This window comes from Oncorhynchus clarkii, chromosome 32, assembly GCF_045791955.1.
Source record: "Oncorhynchus clarkii lewisi isolate Uvic-CL-2024 chromosome 32, UVic_Ocla_1.0, whole genome shotgun sequence".
Classification (NCBI taxonomy): domain Eukaryota; kingdom Metazoa; phylum Chordata; class Actinopteri; order Salmoniformes; family Salmonidae; genus Oncorhynchus; species Oncorhynchus clarkii.
In genome coordinates, this window is record NC_092178.1 from 33,781,755 (window position 1) to 33,809,280 (window position 27,526).

Consider the following 27,526-nt stretch of genomic DNA (forward strand, 5'->3'; position numbering starts at 1 on the left):
AACTCTACACAAATAATGGTCAGCAAGTTCCAGGCGATATCATTACACAGAACCCCAAATGGACTTTTCCCTGGTTTATTTCCAAGCGCTGTACATTCATTTTGAGCGTTCGATGGTGACAACACCACAGACGGGTGGGGTTTCCTTGTTCTCGGTTTGTGGCGTCACGGACTGGGGCTTTCCTCCATGAGAAGGCAAAGGAGGCTGCGGAGATTCTTCTGTTGCTCTCCTAAAACGGGACAGGGCGCGATCTGCATTTCATAATCTATACATACTCCATTTGATATTTTAGGAACAGCGTGTCAGGCCCCGTATAGGAGGTTGAGATGAAATCGCCTAGACAACGAATATTTCAACACTCCCAAAGCAAGCGATCACAGCCCATCGCCATTGACGAATGAACATTCACAGCGGATCCCAGAAAACGGTCTCGTACCAACCCTTCAGGTAAGACTAGTCTGCCTTATTGGGCCTTGACACAAATTGCAACATGTTCAAGATATTCCGATTTTTTGTGGCTTGGAATGTCATGTCGCTCTGTTGCTTACCTGGTAGACTACATTATGGGAAGTAACACATCTTAACTCTAACAGAAGTGTTACTGTCCGTTACATGGTCAGTTTTTATGAACAGCCAATTGTATATATCCCATATTGTTGTGCATGTTCTGACTGCTCATTCTTGAGTAATAAAAAATTACAGTGAGTCATGGCTGGTGATAGTGTACTATAGTACATACTAAGTGTTTGGGTTTATGTCCACTGAACAAAAATATAAACGCTACATGTAAAGTGTTGGCCCTATGTTTCATGAGATGAAATTTAAGATCACAGAAATATTCCATATGCTCCTAAAGCATATTTCTCTAAAATGTGCCTAAATTTGTTTACAGCTGTGTTAGTGAGCATTTCTCCTTTGCCAAGATAATCCATCCACTGACCGGTGTGGCATTTCAAGAAGCTTATTAAAAAGCATGATCATTACACAGGTGCACCTTGTGCTGGGGACAATAACAGGCCACTCTAAAATGTGCAGTTATCTCACACAACACAATGGCAGAGATGTCTCAGGTTTTGAGAGAGTGTGCAATTGACATGCTGACTGCAGGACTGTCCACCAGAGCTGTTGCCAGAGAATTGAATGATCATTTCTCTAACATATGCCACCTCCAATGTTGTTTTAGAGAATTTGGCAATACGTCCAACTATCCTCACAACTGCAGACCACGTGTAACCACGCCAGCCCAGGACCTCCACATACGGCTTCTACACCTGCGGGATTGTCTGAGACCAGCCACCCAGTATTTCTGTATGTAAAAAAAAACCTTTGTGGGGAAAAACTCATTCTGATTGGCTGGGCTTGGCTCCCCATTGGGTGGGACTATGCCAAGCCATGTGCAATCCATAGATTAGAGCCTAATGAATTTATTTCAATTGACTGATTTCCTTATATGATCACTAACTCACTAAAATCGTTGAAATTGTTGCATTTATATTTTTGTTCAGTCTACATGTATGTTTGTACAGTAGTGTCAGGTGAACTACTGCTTAGCTCCTCTGAACATTTTTTGACATTCTATTTCAAAGTGCCAGTTGTGTCATATGCCTTCTCATTCTCAATTTTGTCCTCTCTCACCCCCTCACTCTTTCACTCATTCATTCCTGGTACCACCACTCCCCTGTTTGTCCCAAAAGCATTATTGAGGACAGGATATTAATACATTATATATACAGAAGTATGTTGACACTCCTTCAAATGAGTGGATTTGGCTATTTCAGCCACACCCATTGCTGAAAGGTGTATCAAATTGAGCACACAGCCATGCAATCTCCATAGACAAACATTGGCAGTGGAATGGCCTACTAAAGAGCTCAGTGACTTTTAAGGTGGCACCATCATAGGATGCAACCTTTCCAACAAGTCAGTTTGTAGAATTTCAGCCCTGCTAGAGCTGCCCCGGTCAACAGTTTGTGCTGTTATTGTGAAGTGGAAACGTCTAGGAGCAAAAGCGTCAAAACTGCGAAGAGGTAGACCACACAAGCTCACAGAACGAGACCGCCGAGTGCTGAAGCACGTAGTGCGTAAAAATGTCTGTCTGTTGCAACACTCACTACCGAGTTCCAAACTGCCTCTTGAAGCAACGTCAGCACAATAACTGTTAGTCAGGAGCTTTATGAAATGGGTTTCCATGACCGGACAACCTCACACAAGCCTAAGATCACCATGCTCAATGCCAAGCGTCGGCTGGAGTGGTGTTAAGCTCGCCACCATTGGACTTTGGAGCAGTGGAAATGCGTTCTCTGGATTGACGAATCACGCTTCAACATCTGGCAATCCGACGGACAAATCTGGATTTTTGGCGAATGCCAGGAGAACGCTACCTGCCCAACTGCATAGTGCCAACTGTACAGTTTGGTGGAGGAGGAATAATGGTCTGGGGCTGTTTTTCATGGTTTGGGCTAGGCCCCTTTGTTCCAGTAAAGGGAAATATTAATGCTACATCATACAATGACATTCTAGACGATTCTATGCTTCCAACTTTGTGGCAACATTTTGGGGATGGCCCTTTCCTGTTTCAGCATGACAATGCCCCCGTGCACAAAGCAAGGTCCATACAGAAAGGGTTTGTCAAGATCGGTGTGGAAGAACTTGACAGCCCTGCACTTTTGACAGCCACATACCTTTGGCCATGTAGTGTATCATTCCGTTGAGCTAGAAAAGAGGTGACGACATGCAACCCTGAAAGCATGATATCCAGCTGCTTGCTCTAGTTACCATCTGTCCTCAACAACTAATAGAAAAGCAATGCTCACTTCCCCACAACTACAGTTGAAGTCGGACGTTTACATACACCTTAGCCAAATACATTTCAACTCAGTTTTTCATAATTCCTGACATTTAATCCTAGTAAAAATTCCCTGTTTTAGGTCAGTTAGCATCACCACTTTATTTTAAGAATGTGAAATGCCAGAATAATAATAGAGAGAATGATTTATTTCAGCTTTTATTTCTTTCATCACATTCCCATTGGGTCAGAAGTTTACATACACCCAATTGGTATTTGGTAGCATTGCCTTTAAATTGTTTGACTTGGGTCAAACGTTTCGTGCAGCCTTCCACAAGCTTCCCACAATAAGTTGGGTGAATTTTGGCCCATTCCTCCTGACTGAGCTGGTGTAACTCAGTCAGGTTTGTAGGCCTCCTTGCTTGCACACGCTTTTTGAGTTCTGCCCACAAATGTTCTATAGGATTGAGGTCATGGCTTTGTGATGGCCACTCCAATACCTTTACTTTGTTGTCCTTAAGCCATTTTGCCTCAACTTTGGAAGTATGCTTGGGGTCATTGTCCATTTGGAAGACCCATTTGCGACCAAGCTTGTCTTGAGATGTTGCTTCAATATATCCACATAATTGTCCTACCTCATGATGCCATCTATTTTGTGAAGTGCACTAGTCTCTCCTGCAGCAATCCACACCACAACATGATGCTGCCACCCCCGTGCTTCACGGTTGGGATGGTGTTCTTCGGCTTGCAAGCCTCCCCCTTTTCCTCCAAATTATGTTTGGTCATTATGGCCAAACAGTTCTATTTTTGTTTCTTCAGACCAGAGGACATTTCTCCAAAAAGTACGATATTTGTCCCCATGTGCAGTTGCCAACCGTAGTCTGGCTTTTTTATGGCAGTTTTGGAGCAGTGGCTTCTTCCTTGCTGAGCGGCCTTTCAGGTTATGTCGATATAGGCCTCGTTTTACTGTGGATATAGATACTTTTGTACCTATTTCCTCCAGCATCTTCACGAGGTATTTTGCTGTTGTTCTGGGATTTATTTGCACTTTTTGCATCAAAGTATGTTCATCTCTAGGAGACAGAACGCGTCTCCTTCCTGAGCGGAATGACGGCTGCGTGGTCCCATGGTGTTTATACTTGCATACTATTGTTTGTACAGATGAACGTGGTACCTTCAGGTGTTTGGAAATTGCTCCCAAGGATGAACCAGACTTGTTGAGGTCTACAAAAAAAATTCTGAGGTCTTGGCTGATTTCTTTTGATTTAACCATGATGTCAAGCAAAGAGGCACTGAGTTTGAAGATAGGCCTTGAAATATATCCACAGGTACACCTCCAATTGACTCAAAGGATGACAATTAGCCTATCAGAAGCTTCTAAAGCCATGCCATCATTTTCTGGAATTTTCCAAGCTGTTTAAAGGCACAGTCAACTTAGTGTTTGTAAACTCCTGACCCACTGGAAATGTGACACAGTGAATTATAAGTGAAATAATCTGTCTGCAAATAATTGTTGGAAAAAATGACTTGTGTCATGCACTAAGTAGATGTCCTCACCGACTTGCCAAAACTATAGTTTGTTAACAAGAAATTTGTGGGGTGAAAAACGTGAAAAACGAGTTTGAATGACTCCAACCTAAGTGTACGTAAACTTCCGACTTCAACTGTATATTCCCATAAGCGACCTCTATTTATTAGAAATGCTGAGGTCATTACTAGTCTGAAGTCCAATATAGTGGAACTATTCTCACAATCATAGTTTGTTAAGGCCCACAAGCTTTACGTTACAGTCGCCTGGAAGTCAGCCTATCAGTCGACCATAATAGGCCTATGTGACATCTCTGTCCCCACTCACATGCACTGTCCTAACTGACACGTCTCTCCGCCTTCCCCTTCATTCTCTTCCCACCTCGAATTACCCATCCCCTCCCTGACTTTCATGCCCACTGGTCAGTTGGTAGACCCTGATCTGTGTTTGTGGATTGGAGCTCAGCGAGCTATGGCTGTGGAGCTGGGGCCTGGGTCTGGGTCTGGGCCTGGGCCTGCGCTCTGCCACTGTGACTTCTCCAGGCTTCACATGAAACGTTCAGTTTGCCTCCTGAAGGCTCCTCTAACTTTTATACCTTGTCAGCTCAGGTATTCAATCTAGCAACCTTTCGGTTACTGGCCCAAAGCTCTAACCACTAGGCTACCTGCCGCCCCATACATGTAAGACTTAAGTGTGTGTGTGTATGCGCGCATGTGTGTTTGTGTTTGACGACGTGTCTGTAATGTGTGTACGACTGGGTGTATAAGTATGTGGGTGCGTGTAATGTGCGTTCGAGTGCTTGGGATGGGGTTATTCCAGGGTATTTATTTTGCTTCATTTTGTTTGAATGCTTGATTGACTGTCCACTGCAGACAAGCTCATCGCTGCCAGCTTCAGTTCTGCAGAGGAATCACAAAGTCGGGTTTCTCTAGGTGCTTCCACAGAATGGCCCACGACTGTCTCTGGCACACAACTCCTCTTCAAACTCCCACATCTACCATTACTGAAAGTGTGGGAGGGCTCCACAAGGCCACCAAATGGCCTCCAAACTCTATGAATCAATAGGTAACTAGATAATGGAGCTTTTAGCTGAACAGAAGGAAATGTTTCCTTTTTTAACCCAGTCAGCATGTAATATCATCACATCGTGACATGACTCAACTGGCCTGGTGTTTGGATGCGGCAGCGGCGTTGGCCTGCCCAGCCCTTCTAGCGAGCCACTGAGACATGACGATGCCCTTGTCACAGAGCGAGAGGAACGAGAGGGAGACCTAGAAAGAACGAGAAGGAACAAGAGGGAGAGAGAGGAGAGGAGAGGTTAAAAGAGGGGTGTATAACTGTGTCATAGCCGGAGGGGCAGTTCACTCTGTTACCTCCCTCTGTATTAGGTCCTGCCAGGAGATTAAGTCAGAAGGACACACTGAGTTGCATCTGTCTCTCTAGCCAGAGGGGCATCTCACTGCCTCACCCTGTCACCATTTTGTTTTTATTACGCCCATCTGCTCTAATGAACTTAGAACATTAAACCAGTAAATCTGAGTTCACAGAGACCACTTGCTCTATCCAGAGACACAGGCCTCAGTCCTCAGTTACAGCTCAGGGCTTACAGAGGGTTTAGGAAGTATCACTACAAACCAGCTAATTAGCTTGCCAAACACTCTGTCAATCTTTGTACACAAACAACACACCGATGTGAATCGGATGGTTTGTGTGGTGGTGAGCTTCATTGACTTTTTGCTGCATATCAATATCAACCATATCCCTGAATAATATGAATAAAACAATTTTGTGAGTAATTTCTTTATTTCTCTTTATTTTTATAAAGCATAATCAAAGTAGCCAAAGGGAAACACTTGAAATATAGCACAACAGTATAATAGGAACTTTCCCAGTCTTCCCTTTTAGTTTGGTTGGATGTCCCTGGGAAAAAAGAAACCCATGCTTTTATTGTCTTCATTTTGCATAATGTATTTGCAGAGGCTTGTTAAGTATATCCCCAACACAGCTCTGCTGCAGCAGCATTTCAGCTCTAAGTGACTCAGCGGCTTTCAGCTCTAAGTGACTCAGCGGCTTTCAGCTCTAAGTGACTCAGCGGCTTTCAGCTCTAAGTTACTCAGCAGCATTTCAGCTCTTAGTGACTCAGCGGCTTTCAGCTCTAAGTGACTCAGCAGCATTTCAGCTCTTAGTGACTCAGTGGCTTTCAGCTCTAAGTGACTCAGCAGCATTTCAGCTCTAAGTGACTCAGCAGCATTTCAGCTCTAAGTGACTCAGCAGCATTCAGCTCTAAGTTACTCAGCAGCATTTCAGCTCTAAGTGACTCAGCAGCATTTCAGCTCTAAGTGACTCAGCAGCATTTCAGCTCTAAGTGACTCAGCGGCTTTCAGCTCTAAGTGACTCAGCAGCATTTCAGCTCTAAGTGACTCAGCAGCATTTCAGCTCTAAGTGACTCAGCAGCATTCAGCTCTAAGTTACTCAGCAGCATTTCAGCTCTAAGTGACTCAGCAGCATTTCAGCTCTAAGTGACTCAGCAGCATTTCAGCTCTAAGTGACTCAGCGGCTTTCAGCTAAGTGACTCAGCAGCATTTCAGCTTTAAGTGACTCAGCGGCTTTCAGCTCTAAGTGACTCAGCAGCATTTCAGCTCTAAGTGACTCAGCGGCTTTCAGCTCTAAGTGACTCAGCAGCATTTCAGCTCTAAGTTACTCAGTGGCTTGTGTAACAACTATCAGGTATTTCGGTAGCACAGCTCCACTACCGTTCAAAAGTTTGGGGTCACTTAGAAATGTCCTTGTTTTTGAAAGCAAACCATTTCTTTTGTCCATTATAATAACATCAAATTGACCAGAAATACAGTGTAGACATTGTTAATGTTATAAATTACTATTGTAGCTGGAAACTGAAGATTATTTTATGGAATATCTACATAGGTGTATAGAGGTCCATTATCAGCAACCATCGCTCCTGTGTTCCAATGGCACGTTGTGTTAGCTAATCCAAGTTTATAATTTTAAAAGGCTAATTGATCATTAGAAAACCCTTTTGCCATTATGTTGGCACAGCTGAAAACTGTTGTCCTGATTAAAGAAGCAATAAAACTGTCCTTCTTTAGACTAGTTGAGTATCTGGAGCATCAGCATTTGTGGGTTCGATTACACGCTCAAAATGTCCAGAAACAAAGAATTTCTTCTGAAACTCGTCAGTCTATTTGTGTTCTGAGAAATGAAGGCTATTTCATGGAGAAATTGTCAAGAAACTGAAGATCTTGTACAACGCTGTGTACTACTCCCTTCACAGAACAGCGCAAACTGGCTCTAACCAGAATAGAAAGAGGAGTGGGAGGCCCTGGTGTACAATTGAGCAAGAGGACATGTACATTAGAGCGTCTAGTTTGAGAAACAGACACCTGACAAGTCCTCAACTGGCAGCTTCATTAAATAGTATTGGCCAGTCTGAGATATGGCTTTTTCTTTGCAACTCTGCCTAGAAGGCCAGCATCCCGGAGTTGCCTCTTCACTGTTGACGTTGAGACTGGTGTTTTGCGGGTACTATTTAATAAAGCTGCCAGTTGAGGACTTGTGAGGCGTCTGTTTCTCAAACTAGACACTCTAATGTACTTGTTCTCTTGCTCAGTTGTGCACCGGGGCCTCCCACTCCTCTTTCTATTCTGGTTAGAGCCAGTTTGCGCTGTTCTGTGAAGGGAGTAGAACACAGCGTTGTATGAGATCTTCAGTTTCTTAGCAATTTCTCACATAGCCTTCCTTTCTCAGAACAAGAACAGACTGATGAGTTTGAGAAGAAATGTCTTTGTTTCTTGCCATTTTGAGTCTGTAATCAAACCCATAAATGCTGATGCTCCAGATACTCAACTAGTTTAAAGAAGGACAGTTTTATTGCTTCTTTAATCAGCACTACAGTTTTCAGCTGTGCTAACATAATGGCAAAAGGGTTTTGTAATGATCAATTAGCCTTTTGAAATGATAAACTTGGATAAGCTAACACAACTTGTCACTGGAACACAGGAGTGATGGTTGCTGATAATGGCCGTCTGTACGTCTATGTAGATATTCCATAAAAAAATATGCAGTTTCCGGCTGTAATAGTCATTTACAACATTAACAATGTCTACACTGTATTTCTGATCGATTTTATGTTATTTTAATGGACCAAAAAATGGCTTTTCTTTCAAAAACAAGGACCTTTCTAAGTGAATGGTAGTGTATATTACGCCTAAATGATTTACAGTAAGTTTGTGTATGTGAATGTGTGTAGATGTAGGTTTATAGGGCCCCTGGGAAGGATGTCGGATCCTAAAGTGCTCAGATTGTACAGTTTCAGTGTCTTCCGCAGACAGAAATGCTTAGACTAGGCCAAACAAACTGAAAGAACAAACTGGCCCCACTTAATGTCCAAAAAGAGCAATGTCTCTGTTAAGAGGATGAGAGGCTATGCATACAGTTGACTCACAGTGCAGCAGCAAGGATAACAATATTTGACTTGTCTGAGAGGTTTTTAATGCAGAAGACAAGCTAGAGAGCTGCTCAGAGGCAAAAGAAAACAATTTCATTAGTGTAATTGTTCATCACAGTGAGAGATTGTGTGTGTGTGTGTGTGTGTGTGTGTGTGTGTGTGTGTGTGTGTGTGTGTGTGTGTGTGTGTGTGTGTGTGTGTGTGTGTGTGTGTGTGTGTGTGTGTGTGTGTGTGTGTGTGTGTGTGTGTGCGTGTGTGTGTGTGAGCCAGTGAGCAGCAGTCGGGTGGGAGGAAAAGTGAGGGACAAAGAGTGTGCTGATCACAGAATCCAGACCACTGAGTCTTCAGCCTGTTTATGCCCATCTGCCATGCCTCCTCACTCACACCCCTCTCTCTCTATATCACACAAAACTTTAGATACTGCACTGAACAAAACTATAAACTCAACATGCAACAATTTCAAAGATTTTACTGAGTTGCAGTTCATATGGAAATCAGTCAATTGAAATAAATTCATTAGGCCCTAATCTATAGATTTCACATGACAGGGAATACATGCATCTGTTGGTCACAGGTACCTTATAAAAAGGTAGGGGAGTGGATCAGAAAACCAGTCAGTATCTGGAGTGTATCATTTGCCTCATGCAGCATGACACATCGCCTTCACATAGAGTTGATCAGGCAGTTGATTGTGGCCTATGGAATGTTCCACCCTTCAATGGCTGTGCGAAGTTGCTGGATATTGGCGGGAACTGGAACACGCTGTTGTGCACGTCGATCCAGAGCATCCAAAACATGCTCAATGGGTAACATGTCTGCTGAGGATGCAGGCCATGGAAGATCTGGGACATTTTCAACTTCCAGGAATTGTGTACAGATATGGGATCGTGCATTATAATGCTGAAACGTGAGGTGATGGCGGCGGATGAATGGCGCTGTGCTTTCAAATGGCCATTTATAAAATGCAATTATGTTCGTTGTCCGAAGCTTATGCCTGCCCATCCCATAACCCCACTGCCACCATGTAGCACTCTGTTGACAACGTTGACATCAACAAACCACTCGCCCACATGACACCATACACGCTGTGTGCCATCTGTTGAAACCGGGAATTATCCGTGAAGAGCACACTTCTCCAGCGTGTGGCCAGTGGTCATCGAAGGTGAGCGTTTGCCCGCTGATGACCTTCCCTGAGATGGATCTGACAGTTTGTGCAGAAATTCTTCGGTTGTACTAAACCCACAGTTTCATCAGCTGTCCGGGTGGCTGGTCTCAGACGATCCCACAGGTGAAGAAACGGGATGTGGAGGTTTCTGGGCTGGCGTGGTTACATGTACCAATAGTATTTCAATCAATCATGGCTAGCTATATACAGTATCTTTGTTAGCCCTTTCCCATATACCCTTCTGTCAACAAGGGCTGAAGTCTAATGTTTTATGAGTCAGTACACATACTGATTGATCCTCTCTCTGTGTCTGTCTCAGCCTCCTGCACTCAGAGGCTACTACTTTAATCAGAATCATATTTGCCTTGTAGTCTAGAGAGAGGATCAACCAGTACATTATGGACCTGTAGTCCAAAGGCCAGGTATACTGTAGGAGGAGAAAATCAGGCCAGGACTCTGTTATGACTCAGTGTGTGTGCTTAGAAGGTGGGTGTGCTACCTTAGACAGTGGCACAGGTTCTGAATATCAACCCTCATAACTCTCATTCTCTCATCCTTTCTCCTTAACTTAGCATAACATTATCTGCATACAAACACACACTCACCTATAACACTGTATAAATACACACCTACATTAAGCAGTACTGTAATTACCAATGTCTACATTATCTATAAATTACAAGAGTACGTGTGTGTGTGTGTGCGTGCGTGCGTGTGTGTGTGCACGTAAGTGCCAGAGTCACTGAGTGGGTCGCTCATTGCTCGGCTCATAGTGAGCATCGGCATGGCAACCGCATTAGCAGCCCAGTGTGAAGTGGAGAGCAGCTCGAGACTGTGTGTGTGTGTGAGAGAGAGAGAGGGTTTCATATTGTCGGAGCGAGACAAAAGAGAAGAGCAGATGAGAGAAAGAACGAGAAGGAATGATAGAGGTTAAATAATATAGAAGGTAATTGGACTGATGAATATGTTTGCTTCCCCTTCAAGATACATTGTCATTATCATTAGTAAGTGTGAGTCAATGAGCAAGTTTTTATCAGTGATTATGCTAGCTGTGCGTGTGCATAGTGTACAGTGCATTCGGAAAGTATTCAGACCCCTTGACTTTTTCCACATTTTGTTACGTTACAGCCTTATTCTAAAATCGATTAAATCGTTTTTTCCCCCTCATCAATCTACACACAATACCCCATAAAAAAAGGCAATATCACATTTACATAAGTATTCAGACTCTTTACTCAGTACTTTGTTGAAGCACTTTTGGCAGCAATTACAGCCTTGAGTCTTCTTGGGAATGATGGTACAAGCTTGGCGCACCTGTATTTGGGAAATGTCTCTCATTCTTCTCTGCAGATCCTCCCAAGCTCTGTCATGTTGGATGGGGAGCGTCGCTGCACAGATATTTTCAGGTCTCTCCAGAGATGTTCGATTGGGTTCAAGTCAGGGCTCTGGCTGGGCCTCTCAAGGACCTTCACACTCTCCCGAAGCCACTCCTGCGTTGTCTTGGCTGTGTTCTTAGGGTCATTGTCTTGTTGGAAGGTGACCCTTCGCCCCAGTCTGAGGTCATGAGCACCTCTGGAGCAGGTTTTCATCACTGTACTTTGCGCCGGTCATCGTTCCCTCCATCCTGACTAGTCTCCAAGTCCCTGCCGCTGAATAACATCCCCACAGCATGATGCTGCCACCACCATGCTTCACCGTAGGGATGGTGCCTGGTTTCCTCCAGACGTGATGCTTGGCATTCAGGCTAAAGAGCTCAATCTTGATTTGATCAGACCAGTGAATCTTGTTTCTCATGGTCTGAGAGTTTTAGGTGCCTTTTGGCTAACTCGAAGCAGGCTGTCATGTGCCTTTTAATGAGTAGTGGTGGAGTGCTGCAGAGATGTTTGTCCTTCTGGAAGGTTCTCCCTTCTCCACAGAGGATCTCTGGAGCTCTGTTAGAGTGACCATCTGGTTCTTGATCACCTCCCTGACCAAGGCCCTTCTCCCCCTATTGCTCATTTTGGCCGCCAGGCATCCATCTCTAGGAAGAATCTTGGTGATTCCAAATTTCTTCCATTTAAGAATGATGGAGGCCATTGTGTTCTTGGGGACCTTCAATGCTATGGACAATTCCTTTGACCTCATGACTTGGTTTTTGGTCCACAGTGGGACCTTATATAGACAGGTGTGTGCCTTTCCAAATCATGTCCAATCAATTGAGTTTATCACAGGGTGACTCCAATAAAGTTGTAGAAACACCTCTTGGATGAACAATTGAAACAGGTTGCACCTGAGCTCAATCTCATAGCAAAGGGTCTGAATACTTATGTAAATTAGGTATTTATGTTTTTTATTTTAAATACATTTGCAAAAATGTCTAAAAACCTTTTTTTTGCTTTGTCATTATGGGGTATTGTGTGTTGATTAATGAGGGGGGAGGAGTAATTTAATACATTTTAGAATAAGGCTATAACGTAACAAAATGTGTAAAAAGTCAAGGGGTCTGAATACTTTCCGAATGCACTGTATTTAATATCTTCTTCCTGGCTATCTGCACCAAGAGTTCATTGTGAAGTCGAAAAAGAGAGATAGAGAACGAGCAAGGAGGGAGAGGTGTGTCATACTGAGCATGCTTCCTGGGCTCTTTGCACTGCTAACTTCCTGTTATCTTCTTCCTCCTCACAGACGGTTGATTGAGAGTGTAAGAGAGACACACAGAAGGGAAGAGGAGAAGAACAAGAGAGAATAAAGGACTAGAGAAGAAAATCTGACTGGAGCAACCACCAAGAAGGATTTAAGAACATTTGAATAACCTCCAAGACGTTATTCTTTAAATTCTAGAACGTTCCTATCATGTTTTTTTTCCTCCTCGTTTGAATTGAGAAACATTTACTGAGAAGGGACATTGACGTTTCTTGTTGTAGTCATTCTCCTCTTTGTGGTTTACAGTAACAGTTTACTGTCAGTTTGGACCCCCATGTTTGTTTCGATGAAAGCACACCTGTTACTTTTCTCACATTCTTGATTTGGAGCAACTGAGTGTGAGAGGTGTGAACGCCAGTGGGAGGAAGGGGACTTTGTTTCTTTCACTTTTGTCTTCTTGTTTATAGTTCCATTTGTGTGTTCCATTGTTTCTTGTCAGAGGAAGGGGAAAAGGGGTTTCCAACTGGGTATCAGTGACATTCCATTCTGGTTTCACCCAAGGACAAGTACCCTTGTGTGTGTGTGTGTGTGTGTGTGTGTGTGTGTGTGTGTGTGAGTGAGGAAAGCTTCATCACAGTGATATAAGACTATAATAAGAGCGGAAAAGGAAAGAAGCTTCCGTGTGTCACTTTCTGGGAAAATGGGATCGGAAAGGGACTCGGAATCCCCCCACTCCTCGGTGAGCGGCATTCCCAACCCCAAATGCCGGGCACCAGGAAAACGCCAAGGACGCATCTCATTCCACAGCCTTTTCCACAGCAAGCGGGGTTCCCGGAGCGCCAATGCAGGGGCGGCCACACCTTTATCCCAGCTCCACAACCAAAACCATCAACAACAGCAACTCACCCCCCTTGTCCCCCCAGTAGTCCCTTCTACCCCCACACCTAACCCAGCCACCACCACCACGGACGCCCCCCAGGACCCAGCCACCTCCCCCACCTCCACCCCAACAGAGCCCCTCTCTTCCAGTCGGCTCTCCCTGGGTCCGCCCCAGTCCTCCAGCTCCACGACCACCAGCACCTCTCCTCCAGCGGACTTTCTGGAGTGCCCCCTGTGCCTGGTGCCCCAGCCCCCCGAACAGCTCCCTGAGCTGCTGGGCTGCAGCCACCGCTCCTGCCTGTGCTGCCTGCGCCAGTACCTGCGCATTGAGATCACCGAGAGCCGCGTCCACCTCAGCTGCCCCGAGTGCTCAGAGCGCCTGGCGCCTCATCAGGTGGCGGACATTTTGGACGACGTAGGTCTGCTGGAGAAGTATGAGGAGTTCCTACTGCGACGCTGCCTGGCCTCCGACCCAGACTGCCGCTGGTGTCCCGCGCCCGACTGCGGGTAAGAGTTAATTTCCGTTGTTAACTGGCCTCGTAACCTGAGTGTGAACCTGAACCTTAACCCTAACTCTATAGAGCCATCACTGTCTAGCCATGGTAGAAGGGGCAGAAGTACCTTAAAGCGCTTTCTGACCACAAATGTGCTTATAACCCCTGAACTTAACCGTTACCTTTACCAAACCCTTACCATTAACTCAAACTATACCTTTTTTTTTGTTTGTTTGCAGATTCATGCTTTCAAAGCAGTGTTCTGTCAGTTATCCAAAGTCTGAGGATGTTAGTCGTGAACTGGAATGACCTCCAGTGTTATAACAAGCTTTAGAGGTGACAAAAGTGAGAGGAAAGATTTATAGCCTAGAATTTTCTAAGTAGGTTAGAATGTTGCAGACTATTATGTGGTTACTAGGGGAAGGACAGTGCTCAGTGGCTGATCGTGTAATGTGATATGGGGAAATTTCTGATAAACTGGTAGGAGCCTATTTTGTGTGTGTGTGTGCGACACGCAAGTGTTTATGTGTGTGTGTATGTATGTCTGTGCTTGTGTGTAGGTGACACACGCATGCATGTGTATGTAGGAGGGAAAGCACAGATTATCTGTGCTGGTTATATTCAAAGGAAACATACCAGTTTGGTAATGTGAATCCTGTCAGACAGAGGGGAAGGACCAAGACAGTGGGCTGGACTATAGATGACCTACATTCTAAAAAGACCAGAATGACTCACTACACAACTATTCCCTCTCTACAGCCCTACCATGGAAAGGTCTAGTGTGGTTTGGGCTAACGGGAGTGGAGCTTTTCAAAGGGGCACTCTGTGTGTGTGTGTGTGTGTGTGTGTGTGTGTGTGTGTGTGTGTGTGTGTGTCATCATTGACCTACTTGAAGAGTACAGATTCCATACACTTGACATTGTGTATGTCATAATGGTACTACATTGTCGTAGGTAAGGAATATGTGGCCTTGGTCATAGTAAAGTGGCTTGGATTGTCCCTGGCTGTGGAGTCTCGGAGACCTCTGTCTAAATCGCTCTTTCTTTATTTGTCTTTCACTTTCTTTCTCTCTTTAAAAAAAACCCAGACTACTTAACTCACTTGAATGATCACGCACACACCAGGGTTTGGCTCAATTTAGAATTTTGGGAATTGACTCCCATTCAGGCTGTAATACAACAAAATGTGGAATAAGTCAAGGGTATGAATACTTTCTGAAGGCACTGTAGAATAGATTAGGCATTTAATTATATTTCCTTTCGAATTGGAGTTCTGTATCCTGTTTACTACTTCAATTCAAATGTAATAATTTTATTGGAATTTACGAGGCATTCTCAATTCCATTCTGGATTGAGCCCAACCCTGGGCTCTCTCTATATATATATATATATATATATATATATATATGTGTGTGTGTGTGTGTGTGTATATATATATATATATATATATATATATATATATATATATATATATATATACACACACACACACACACACACACACACACACACACACACACACACACACACACACACACACACACACACACACACCATCTCAATCTATTATTCTTGTGAAGATTTTAACTCTTGAGCTTCATTGTCCTTTAGTCTCATTGGTCAGTTCCCTCCCATTCCCCAATCAGACCTCACTGATTGACTGGGGGAGACAACCAATCAGAGCAGCGATAGGTCTATGGTTGCTCTGCAGGCTGTCAGTTGCTATGGTGACTAGTGATGCGGCACAGAGGTATCCAGTGTTGCCAGGTGTAACGGAGAGGTTGGGATTTATTTAAAGTGATCATTACTACCCACCACAGCGACCTGTATGCTCTCGTTGCCTGGCCCTTATTACATATTCGTTGCCATACTCACTGGCTCCAGGTCATCTATAAGTCTTTGCTAGGTAAAGCCCCGCCTTATATCAGCTCACTGGTCACCGTAGCAACACCCACCCGTAGCACACGCTCCAGCAGGTATATTTCACTGGTCATCCCCAAAGCCAACACCTCCTTTGGCCGCCTTTCCTTCCAGTTCTCTGCTGCCAATGACTGGAACAAATTGCAAAAATTACTGAAGCTGGAGACTTATATCTCACTCACTTACTTTAAGCATCAGCTGTCAGAGCAACTTACCGATCACTGCATCTGTACACAGCCCATCTGTAAATAGCCCATCCAACTACCTCATCCACACATTGTTATTTTTTTGCTCTTTTGCACACCAGTATCTCTACTTGCACATCATCATCTACACATCTATCACTCCAATGTTAATGCTAAATTGTAATTATTTTGCCACTATGGTCTATTTATTGCCTTACCTCCCTAATCTTACTTCATTTGCACATGTAACCGATGTGAAATGGCTAGCTAGTTAGCAGTGGTGCGCGCTAATAGCGTTTCAATTGGTGACGTCACTCGCTCTGAGGCCTTGAAGTAGTGGTTCCCCTTGCTCTGCAAGGGCCGCGGCTTTTGTGGCGCGATGGGTAACGATGCTTCGTAGGTGACTGTTGTTGATGAGTGCAGATGGTCCCTGGTTCGAGGTCGGGGCGAGGGGACGGACAAAAGTTATACTGTTACACACACACTGTATAAAGATTTTTCTACTGTGTTATTGACTGTACGTTTGTTTATCCCATGTGTAACTCTGTGTTGTTGTTTTTGTCGCACTGCTTTTCTTTATCTTGGCCAGGTTGCAGATGTAAATGAGAACTTGTTCTCAACTGGCCTACCTGGTTAAATAAAGGTGAAAAAAAAATTTTTTAAAAAATTACACACTCACAGGACTGAGTGTATGTGTGTACAGAGTCACAGACAGTGTACTACATTTGTACTGTAATGATAACCTAGTTGAAAACAAAGCATTGTATCACCATTTAAAAGCATTGACAGCTTGCGCTATTCTTAGACGTGGCTGTCAGAGTGCATTTGCTCCAAACCTGCAGCTTGTCAGCATTGGGCTCCTCAGATTCCTACCGCTCAAAGCCGTGATGTCAGTCATGGTCGTGCTCCAACGCAGAAGAACCGACCAATCAAATCCCATTTTATTGGTCACATACACATATTTAGCAGATGTTATCGCGGGTGTAGCAAAATGCAGCGTTGACATGGAATGTTCCTACAGGGAAAAGGCTGCCGTGGCAACTTGTGTCTCTGCTCTGTTGCAACAAGCCACTGAGCTCAGACTTGAAGACATGTTGCCAGTTTGAACAAACAAAGTAATTGGGAGAGAAACCAGCACAAACTGGATTTAAGGTGCTGCTAAGAACTGTGTTAAAGGGGAAAAACCATAGTGGTGTTGACATTTCCCCTAGTTTGAGGTTTTTTAAAGAGACAGAATAGGATTTCAACAGTTTTGGTATTTGACATCTGGTTTGCCTGTGTAGCGAAACACTGAAGACCTTGAGGAGAGCGGTGTCTTAGGTCAGTTAGGATCACCACTTTATTTTAAGAATGTGAAATGTCAGAATAATAGTAGAGAGAATGATTTATTTCAGCTTTTATTTATTTCATCACATTCCCAGTGGGTCAGAAGTTTACATACACTCAATTAGTATTTAGTACCATTGCCTTTAAATTGTTGAACTTGGTTCAAACGATTCGGGTAGCCTTCCACAAGCTTCCCACAATAAGTTGGGTGAATTTTGGCTCATTCCTCCTGACAGAGCTGGTATAACTCAGTCAGGTTTCTAGGCCTCCTTGCTCGCACACACATTTTTCAGTTCTGCCCACAAATTGTCTATAAGATTGAGGTCATGGCTTTGTGATGGCCACTCCAATGCCTTGACTTTGTTGTCCTTAAGCCATTTTGCCACAATTTAAGCTTGGGGTCATTGTCTATTTGGAAGACCCATTTGCGACCAAGCTTCAACTTATATCCACATAATTGTCCTACCTCATGACGCCATCTATTTTGTGAAGTGCACCAGTCCTTCCTGCAGCAAAGCACCCCCACAACATGATGCTGCCACCCCCGTGCTTCACGGTTGGGATGGTGTTCTTCGGCTTGCAAGCCTCCCCCTTTTTCCTCCAAACATAACGATGGTCATTATGGCCAAACAGTTCTATTTTTGTTTCATCAGACCAGAGGACCTTTCTCCAAAAAGTACAATATTTGTCCCCATGTTAAGTTGCAAACCATCGTCAGGCTTTTTTATGGCGGTTTTGGAGCAGTGGCTTCTTCCTTGCTGAGCGGCCTTTCAGGTTATGTCGATAAAGGCCTCGTTTTACTGTGGATATAGATACTTTTGTACCTGTTTCCTCCAGCATCTTCACAAGATCCTTTGCTGTTGTTCTGCGATTGATTTGCACTTTTCGCACCAAAGTACGTTCATCTCTAGGAGACAGGAGACTCCTTCCTCAGCGGTGTGACAGCTGCGTGGTCCCATGGTGTTTATACTCGCGTACTATTGTTTGTACAGATGAACATGGTACCTTCAGGTGTTTGGAAATTGCTCCCGAGGATGAACCAGACTTGTGGAGGTTTACCATTTTTTTTCTGAGGTCTTGGCTGATTTATTTTGATTTTCCCATGATGTCAAGCACTGAGTTTGAAGGTAGGCCTTGAAATACATCCACAATTACACCTCCAATTGACTCAAATTATGTCAATTAGCCTATCAGAAGCTTCTAAAGCCATGACATAATTTTCTGGAATTTTCCAAGCTGAATTTTCCAAACTAGTCAACCTAGTGTATGTACGCTTCTGACCCACTGAAATTGTGATACAGTGAATTATAAGTGAAATAATCTGTCTGTAAACAATTGTTGGAAAAATTGCTTGTCATGCACTAAGTAGATGTCCTCACCGACTTGCCAAAACTATAGTTTGTTAATAACAAGACATTTGTGGAGTGGTTGAAAAATGAGTTTTAATTACCCCAACATAAGTGTTTGTAAACTTCTGACTTCAACTGTACATTCAAAGCAATAATTGTGTGAGGGGTCATATGTAATTTTTAGCATTGTTTTCTGATGAGAAAGATATTCACTTTCTAATTAAATTCAGTTTAAGTCTCAGTCTTTGAGCACTGTCACTTACAAATGGTGTTATATGAGATTAGATACCATTTCATCTTTACATACAGTACTTGATGATCTTGTTACATCCGAGATAAGATAAGAACCCTGCCTCTCCTCTTATGGTGATGTGAAAGCCTATTTACTTTATTGGGAAATGTGTGTGTGTGTGGTGTCATGTAACTCTGCAATTATGATAATATGCTATGAAGATTAGCTCTTGGTCTTTCTCCCCTCGTGCCCTTCATTGAGGCTACTCCAGACAGCCTGAAATCATATTTTGCCTATTTCTCCTTCCTCTCATATTCTTTTTTCTAACTCTTTGTCCAGCTTCAGTGTATTTACTTTGAACCTTAACCGCTTGATAGTTTCTTTAACTCACAATTTCCTCCAAGGCTGTTGTGTCCCCTCCACTGACTCAGTATCTCTCTCTGTCTCCCTTCTCTCTGTCTCCCTTCTGTCTCCCTTCTCTCTCTCTCTGTCTCTCTTCTCTCTCTCTCTGCTCTCTCTCTCTCTCTCCCTTCTCTCTCTCTCTCTCTCTCTGCTCTCTCTCTCTCCCTTCTCTCTCTGCTCTCTCTCTCTGTCTCCCTTCTCTCTCTCTCTGTCTCCCTTCTCTCTCTCTGTCTCCCTTCTCTCTCTGCTCTCTCTCTCTGTCTCCCTTCTCTCTCTCTCTCGCTCTCTCTCTCTCTGTCTCCCTTCTCTCTCTCTGTCTCTCTTCTCTCTCTCTCTGTCTCCCTTCTCTCTCTCTCTCTCTCTCTCTCTCCCTCTCTCCCTCTCCCCCCAGTGATGTATTTTTCACTTTTCCATTGATTTCGCATGAGCAAATATGTGCCTATAAAGGTTTTCTGAAAATCAAATGTCTTCCTCTTTCTACCGCTGACAGGTTCGCCGTGATCGCTTCGGGCTGTGCCAGCTGCCCCCGGCTGGTGTGTTGTAGAGAGGGCTGCTTGGCTGAGTTCTGTTACCACTGCAAGCAGGCGTGGCACCCCAACCAGACCTGTGACTCGGCCCGCCAGCAGAGGGCACTCTCCTTGCACATGCACAGCAACCACTCACCCAGCTACACGCAGGAGCACGGGCACGGTACTTTGATTACTCTTCATGCTGTTATTATTATGTTTGTATATTAGTCTCACTCTTCTCATAAAGCAATTTTCAGACCTCCTTTCATGTTCCAAATGTCTCGGTGGACAGAAGAACAGTAAGTCGGTATGAATTAACCCTTATCACCCCGTCTCTTACTCTAGCTGTTGGCAGTCAAAAATAACTATATCGGCACACAATGTCTCCAAACCAATCCTCCTCTGTCTCTGGTAAAAGTAGAAGTACCTTTTAGGCACAGATCTAGAATCAGCTTACCCTCCCCATATCCAAACGGCAAGCCATAAAACTGACCTCAGATCAACGTTGTCTTGAATCCTACTCCCACTAATCAACCTACCCACTCGCTCTCTCTCGTCCCTAGCCGATGACATCAAGCCCTGCCCACGATGTGGCGCCTACATAATCAAGATGAACGACGGCAGCTGTAACCACATGACCTGTGCCGTGTGCGGCTGTGAGTTCTGCTGGCTCTGCATGAAGGAGATCTCCGACCTGCACTACCTCAGGTAACTCTCAAGACTACGACAGTCCACGTCAACACAGATTTATGGAAGGGACTAGTAGATGACTTTCCATGTGCCAAAAATACGTATAGGTCTACACACCCTTAGCGGAGTTGCCAACAACCGGATTCATCCGGTTTTCAGGGATATAGATAATTCAACCTGGCGTCCTTTTCCGCTGAAAACCGGATGTGGGAACTCCGCTCAGCCTACACGATGACATCCACCCAATTTTAAAGCATGATTGTCATTACTGGGGTTAGACTGGTGCTTTTAAAAAATGCCTTCAGAATTGATTTTAAATAAGAAATACCTACACATTTTATGAAATGAATTAAGATTAAAAAAATAAAAAATACTGATGCAAAACATAACTGAATGAAAGGCTATATTGTTTGGATAAGAAGACACCAAGTATATTCCTACATTAAACTGACAAAACATTTCCACAGATTCCGTCTAACACATCTTAGATCGTATGAGCAATACTGTAAAAGTGGATAACAGGCAGTGATGCGCTTCTCAATCCTGTGTGACAATTAGCAGAGGGCTCTGAATTCATAATGACACAACCTTCCATCACCTCCACTCCTCTGTTGCTGTGGTGATTGTTTTTCCTGAACATGGGCCCAGAACTAATCAGTCTTCTGTCTACCTCCCTTGCTCTTCGCCATATTTCTCCCCCTTTCTTTTTATATCTGTTTCCCACCCATTACACATTTTTCTTTATTTTTCTCAATTCACAACCCCCCCTCTTGGCACTCTCTCTATTTTCTACACATTCCATTCTTTCCCCGTTTTCTTACGTTCTCTCTCTCCCCTTTCTCTCCCTCCATATCCCTTCATCAATCCCTCTCTATCTTCTTTCTCTCAGTCCATCAGGGTGTACGTTTTGGGGAAAGAAGCCGTGGACTCGTAAGAAGAAGATCCTGTGGCAGCTGGGCACTCTGATCGGAGCCCCGGTGGGCATCACCCTCATCGCTGGTATCGCTGTGCCTGCCATGGTTATTGGCATCCCCGTCTATGTGGGGCGCAAGGTAGGCAAAAACACTGGCAGATGGGCAACCCCTCACTGAAAATCCCCCTTCATTTGGCCCACACTCAGTCATTTAGCAGAGGATCTTATTTGGAGTGGCTCACTGAGACATTCAAAGGAAAAGAATGAAAATATTTGACTTTTCATGATATTTAACAGAAAAGCTATTCATTGTAGAAATGAAATGTGGCAGTGGTGGACTTAGAAAAAGAGTTAGTTTCAATATGATGTTCACCTTCGCGGTGGCACTTTCGTTTCCTGCGTGTATTTCAGCAATCGAGAAATACAATTCCTGAAAATAGATATGGTTCCAAACCATAAGCTCCTCTTTAGTTTCGGTATGACGCTACAACTGTTTTTCGGAAACGACCTCATTTTGAAACAATTTAGCCTCGATAGAATTGTAGAATGACCGATTTTAAAGGCTATCTCTTTACCGCGTCCTGGTGGCAATACAGTATAACTGCGAGCTTGAACTTAAGCCCATTTGAAGGCTGTAAAATAGCCCACCCACACACCCTGTATTGTTCCAGGCCCCTAAGCCTTCCCAGCTGTAGAAAATACCTTTCAGACTATTACCAGTTGTACTCAGCCAACTGCCTCACCCAATCACAACCAGAGATGTAAAACCGTAATAGGTCTAGGTAAAGTAGCTCTGATGGTGGTACTAATATACTAATATAAGCATGTGAACAAAGAAAGAAATCCCCTCACACAACCTATGACCTACTTCTCCCAAGTGCTTTATAATATTAATCAAACCGAAACCCCAATACAGACGTTTCAGCTGCAATAGCCTTCTATTGCCGTTCACCTTCACTACTATCTATCTTTTTTATTTTGTGATAGATTCACGCCCATTATGCGGGGAAGAAGACCAATTGCCACAGGAGGAACCTGGCCATCACGGGAGGAGTGGCCCTGTCAATCATCACAGCTCCTGTGATCGCGGCCGTCAGTGTGGGTATTGGCGTGCCCATCATGTTGGCGTACGTCTATGGAGTCGTGCCCATCTCTCTGTGCCGCGGAGGAGGCTGTGGCGTCAGCCGAGGAAAGGGGCGTGGCATGCGGATAGACTTTGACGAGGACGACGGCCCAATCACAGGTGAGCAAGACTTAAAGAGCTATCCTTTTTGCCTTAATAGAGCTAATACTGTAAAATGCAACAACGACATGAACCTACATGTATGTCTCTCTTTTATGTTACAAACATAATTGAACTGCAAGTTAATTTAGACAGGAAATATATATCATCAGTCATGAAATAAAAAATCTTAAATAATTGTCCCCCAGTGGCTGATGCGTGGCGGGCCCTCAAGTCTCCCAGCCTGGCTGAGAGCAGCCTGGAGAGGGCAGCCAGCGGCCTTAGCACCACCTCCCCCAGTGAGGGCCTCTCTGTGGCCCCCGGAGTCCTGGGAGACAACCCCCACTTCAACACTCTGGCCGGGGGCGCCCTTGGAGCCAGGACTGGCAAATACAACAGGTATGGAGGGGAGCCCAGCAGGGAAGAGAACCTGTTCTGTACTTCTTATGGAGGGGAATGTGGTGCATTGTAAGCAGAGACACAGTATAAATAGGGGCCAAGTAAGCCTTAAACGAACTAAGTACAGTTTTTGTTGTCCGTTTAAGAATTATAACCGCTGCTGTGAATGTTTTTGCTGAGTAAATGTAATGTGGCGTATGTTGAACGCTGTAATAACTGTTGTTGGTATATAATAATAATAATTATAATAGTAATAATAACCATGTTTTGTGTTGTTCCAGGTTGGAGCTCCCGGGAGGGGAGTTGGGGAAGGACAGTGCCCAGAGAGAGACAGGTAGTCTGGGAGCGGGTAGTGACTGTGCCAGCACCCGGGGCATGGCCGGCTCCATTATCTCCTCCTACACACTCCCTGACAGGTGAGTGTCACAATATCCCTCTCTCTTACACACACGATTTTGAAAAAATCTACTCCTCCTCCTTGATTTGACATCTAGTCTCATTCTGTTTCTGCCGGACTCATGTTGTTGTTGTCTCTGATGCAACAGCTCAATTTCCTCGAATCTCTCTTGCGTCTGACTTGTCTTTAGTCTGTGTGGTATGCAGGCAGCACTTAGTGGTTCAAAAATATTTATTTTAGCCATTGATTTAGTTCCCGACAGATGTTTTCAAATCAATTTTGAGTTAAACTTATAATGTTAGGCAAGGTGACACTGGATATAGCAGATGATATGCTGACTAGTAAATCTAAACGTCTTTGTTCTCCTAGGGACTGTATTAACCTGGAAATCCAGGTGGACATCGAGACCAAACCCAGCCACCTCTGCCTGACCAGTGAGGAAGATCTAAACACGCCCCCTGCTGCTATGGCAGCATGCCCCGGCTCAGGCGGGGAGGAGCCTCAGGACTGCAGCTCCAGAAGGGGCGGGGGTCTGTTTGGCTCAGCACTAGGCCTGTCGCCAGGGGCATCGCTCAGGGAGGGGCTTCGCGATGTCACTCTGGCCCAGCCCGAGAGCATCCGTAGCGACCTGGAGATGTCCGACACCCAATCGGACGACATCGACGAGCTAACGTCAGACGACTGTGACTCGCCTCATCCCAAGAGCTGCCGGCCCCCTCAACCCCAGGCCACCTGCAGACCCCTTCACACCTCCGACAGACTGCACTGTCCCCCGGATAATGTCCTCCTCTATGTTTAAGAGTCCAACTGATGGAGAGCTCTCAGAGATTCCACAACCCCACCCAAAATGTTATTTTTTTTCGCTTTCGGGTAATTCTTTTGCTGCTTTTTTGTTAACAAAATGTCTTACCTGCAAACAACACCCGTAAACATGTGTCTGTCTGTCCCTCTCTCAACATCTCGATCTCCTTGCAGAGAATTGGCAGGGTTCTACCTCTGAGATTTCTCTGTTTACTTCTTGGTGCAAAAATGCCTTGGCTACTTGAGAAAAGAAAGAAAAGCTAAACAAGAGGTACACATTTTCCACAAGAAATACTGCAAAAAAAGGTAAAAGGTCACCAGGCACACTAACAAGTGAAGGGTTGTGGGGGATGGGGTTTGTACTATGGAAGAGGATGTTTTTAGGGATGTTTGAGTGTGGCATTTGTACTGGACTTTGTTGGCTTGATTTCCTCCTTTTTTTTTGTTAGAACTGAATGATATTGAATGATTTAGAAGTACTTTTATTTGCTGTGTGCATGAGTCTCTGTGAACAAGAGTTTTCTATGGCTGTGTAGGCCTTCAAGTATAGTATGAGTTTACAGTAGTTTGTTCAGAGACATGACTTTTAGAGGCGATCTGCACTTGAATCTCACCTGCACAGAGAAGAACAATGTAGGGGTTACACAAGAGTCAATGTCGTGGAAGATAGACAAGTACTTAATGACTGACTGCCCGCCTTACAGACAGTGATGACGCTCACTGACGAACACACTGGCTTTCTGACATGCTAGCTGCCTGACCCACTCTAGTTATGCGTGTGCGTTCTACACAAAGACTATAAAGACAAAGACCTAATATACATTTTCAGTAGAAAACAATAGTAGAAGGAATGGATGGACTTCTTGTGATTGTATTTGTTTGTCCCACTATTGAGTGAATGTATGAATGAGCACTTGTGCACTTTATCTAAATATTCATTTTTTGTTGTTGTTGCTATTTGTTGTCATCAGTTACTGTCTTGAGTTTTCTTCCATACCTACTTGTAAAATCATAGCCAAATGTTGATTATCAGAAACTTTTTTATTTATTCTAGAATAATAACCCATTTTTATTTATTCTAGAATAATTTACTAGAGCTTGTTTTTGCTGTTTCACTGACCACGTGTTTCAGTTGTTTTAAGATATCCCCATTTACTGTAGACATCATGAAATCTCTATATGGGAACATTGTTTCATTTCAAATCAGCTTTATGTGGTCAGATCATACTATTGAGCAGTGCTTGGTATGGTCGGTTGATGTCATTCAGTTGTCGCTTATTTCTGCCTATGAGAAACCACATGAATGTACCATGGATTGAAACAGAAACGTCCTAAATATGACAGGAGGATTTACCCTTAAGGACACATATACAGTACATGTGGGTAAAAGAGTTATAAATATATGAGTAGCAATATGAAAGTGTTGTATATAAATGTGTAGTATCTCCTGGCACTGTTTTGGAAGCCCCTTTATGGAGCCAAACACACAGGACTGTGAGAGAGGTTGTGGACTTTGATTTGGAAAATAAACACATTTTTCTGTTGCAACAATATTGTGTTATTAATATGTTCTGTTGTGTGTGAAATATTGGATTTAGGGTATTGGAACACACACACACACATAAACACATAGAGAGAGAGAAAATAGCTTTGCATATCATACATAGATGGTCATAGTCTGTGTTGGGGAGTAGTTAACTCCACTGAACAAAATTATAAATGCAACATGTGAAGTGTTGGTCCCATGTTTCATGAAATAAAATATCCCAGAAACGTTTACATCCCTGCTAGTGAGCATTTCTCTTGTGCAAAAATAGTCCATCTACCTGACAGGTGTGGCATATCAAGAAGATGATTAAGCAGCATGATCATTACACAGGTGCACCTTGTGCTGGGGACAATAAAAGGCCACTCTAAAATGTGCAGTTTTGTCACACAACACAATGCCACAGATGTCTCAAGTTTTGAGGGAGTGTGCAATTGGCATGTTGACTGCAGGAATGTCTACCAAAGTAATTGGCAGAGAATTGAATATTAATTTCTCTACCATAAGCCGCATCCAACGTTGCTTTAGAGAATTTGGCAGTACGTCCAACCGGCCTCACAACCGCAGAACACGTGTAACCACGCCAGCCCAGGACCTCCACATCCGGCTTCTTCACCGTGGGGATGGTCTGATACCAGCCACCTGGACAGCTATGGGTATGCACAACTGAAGAATTTGTCGGGAAGCTCATCTGAGTGCTCATCGTCCTCACCAGGGTCTTGACCTGACTGCAGTTGGCGTCATAAACGACTTCAGTGGGCAAATGCTCACCTTCTGTGGCTACTGGCACGCTGGAGAAGTGTGCTCTTCACGGATGAATCACGGTTTCAACTGTACCGTGTATAGCGTTGTGTGGGCGAGCGGTTTACTGATGTCAATGTTGTGAACAGAGTGCCCCATGGTGACGGTGGGGTTATGGTATGGGCAGGCATAATCTAAGGACCATGAACACAATTGCATTTTATCAATGGCAATTTGAATGCACAGAGATACCATGACGAGATCCTGAGGCCCATTGTCGTGCCATCACCTCATGTTTGGGATGCTCTGGATTGACGTGTACGACAGTGTGTTTAATTTCCCACCAATATCCAGCAACTTCACACACACATTGAAGATGAGTGGGACAACATTCCACAGGCCACAATTAACTCTATGCGAAGGAGATTTTCACGCTGCATAAGACAAAAATGGTGGTCACACCAACTATACTGACTGGTTTTCTGATCCACACCCCTACTTTCTTTTAAGGTATCTGTGACCAACAGATGCATATCTCTATTCCCAGTCATGTGGGAATACAGAATAATAATAATGAATTTATTTCAATTGACTGTAACTCAGTAAAATCTTAGAAATCGTTGCATGTTGCGTTTATATTTTTGTTCAGTGTACATATACATATACATATATACATATACATGTACATAAGCATTCATATTCCTTAACATATTCCACATTTTGTTGTGTTACAGCCTGAATTCATGAATGGAAACAAAACAAAAAAGTTCTCACCCATCTACACACAATACCCAATAATGACAAAGTGAAAACACGTTTTTAGAAATGTTTACAAATTTATTGAGAATGGAATACAGAAATATCTCATTTACGTAAGTATTCACACCCCTTTGCTATGACACTCCAAATTGAGCTCAGGTGCATCCTGTTTCCATTGATCGTTCTTGAGACAGTGTC

General features: G+C 43.9%; 1 protein-coding gene across 2 annotated transcripts; it reads left to right on the forward strand.

Annotated features, from left to right (window-relative positions):
• Positions 1 to 174: 174 nt before the first annotated feature.
• LOC139392335 (E3 ubiquitin-protein ligase RNF19B-like) lies at positions 175 to 25,833 on the forward strand. 2 transcript variants are annotated; one of them, XM_071140247.1, is made up of 10 exons: positions 187 to 447; positions 1,184 to 1,308; positions 12,608 to 13,951; positions 19,842 to 20,041; positions 20,424 to 20,568; positions 21,440 to 21,602; positions 22,451 to 22,706; positions 22,895 to 23,084; positions 23,366 to 23,500; positions 23,851 to 25,833. In XM_071140247.1, the coding sequence occupies exons 3-10, from the start codon at positions 13,266 to 13,268 to the stop codon at positions 24,278 to 24,280; spliced, it is 2,205 nt and encodes a 734-aa protein (XP_070996348.1). In that variant the 5' UTR covers positions 187 to 447; positions 1,184 to 1,308; positions 12,608 to 13,265; the 3' UTR covers positions 24,281 to 25,833. The 2 variants fall into 2 exon arrangements, with proteins under 2 accessions (XP_070996350.1, XP_070996348.1); XM_071140249.1 differs by lacking the exon at positions 1,184 to 1,308 and having other exon boundaries at positions 175 to 447.
• Positions 25,834 to 27,526: the final 1,693 nt, after the last annotated feature.

Bases quoted from the DNA above. Each gene is read 5' to 3' on its own strand.
- LOC139392335 (XM_071140249.1), top strand. From the start codon at position 13,266: ATGGGATCGGAAAGGGACTCGGAATCCCCCCACTCCTCGGTGAGCGGC. The intron at 20,042-20,423 runs GTACTTTGATTA...TCTCGTCCCTAG, and splicing joins CACGCAGGAGCACGGGCACG to CCGATGACATCAAGCCCTGC. The intron at 23,085-23,365 runs GTATGGAGGGGA...GTGTTGTTCCAG, and splicing joins AGGACTGGCAAATACAACAG to GTTGGAGCTCCCGGGAGGGG.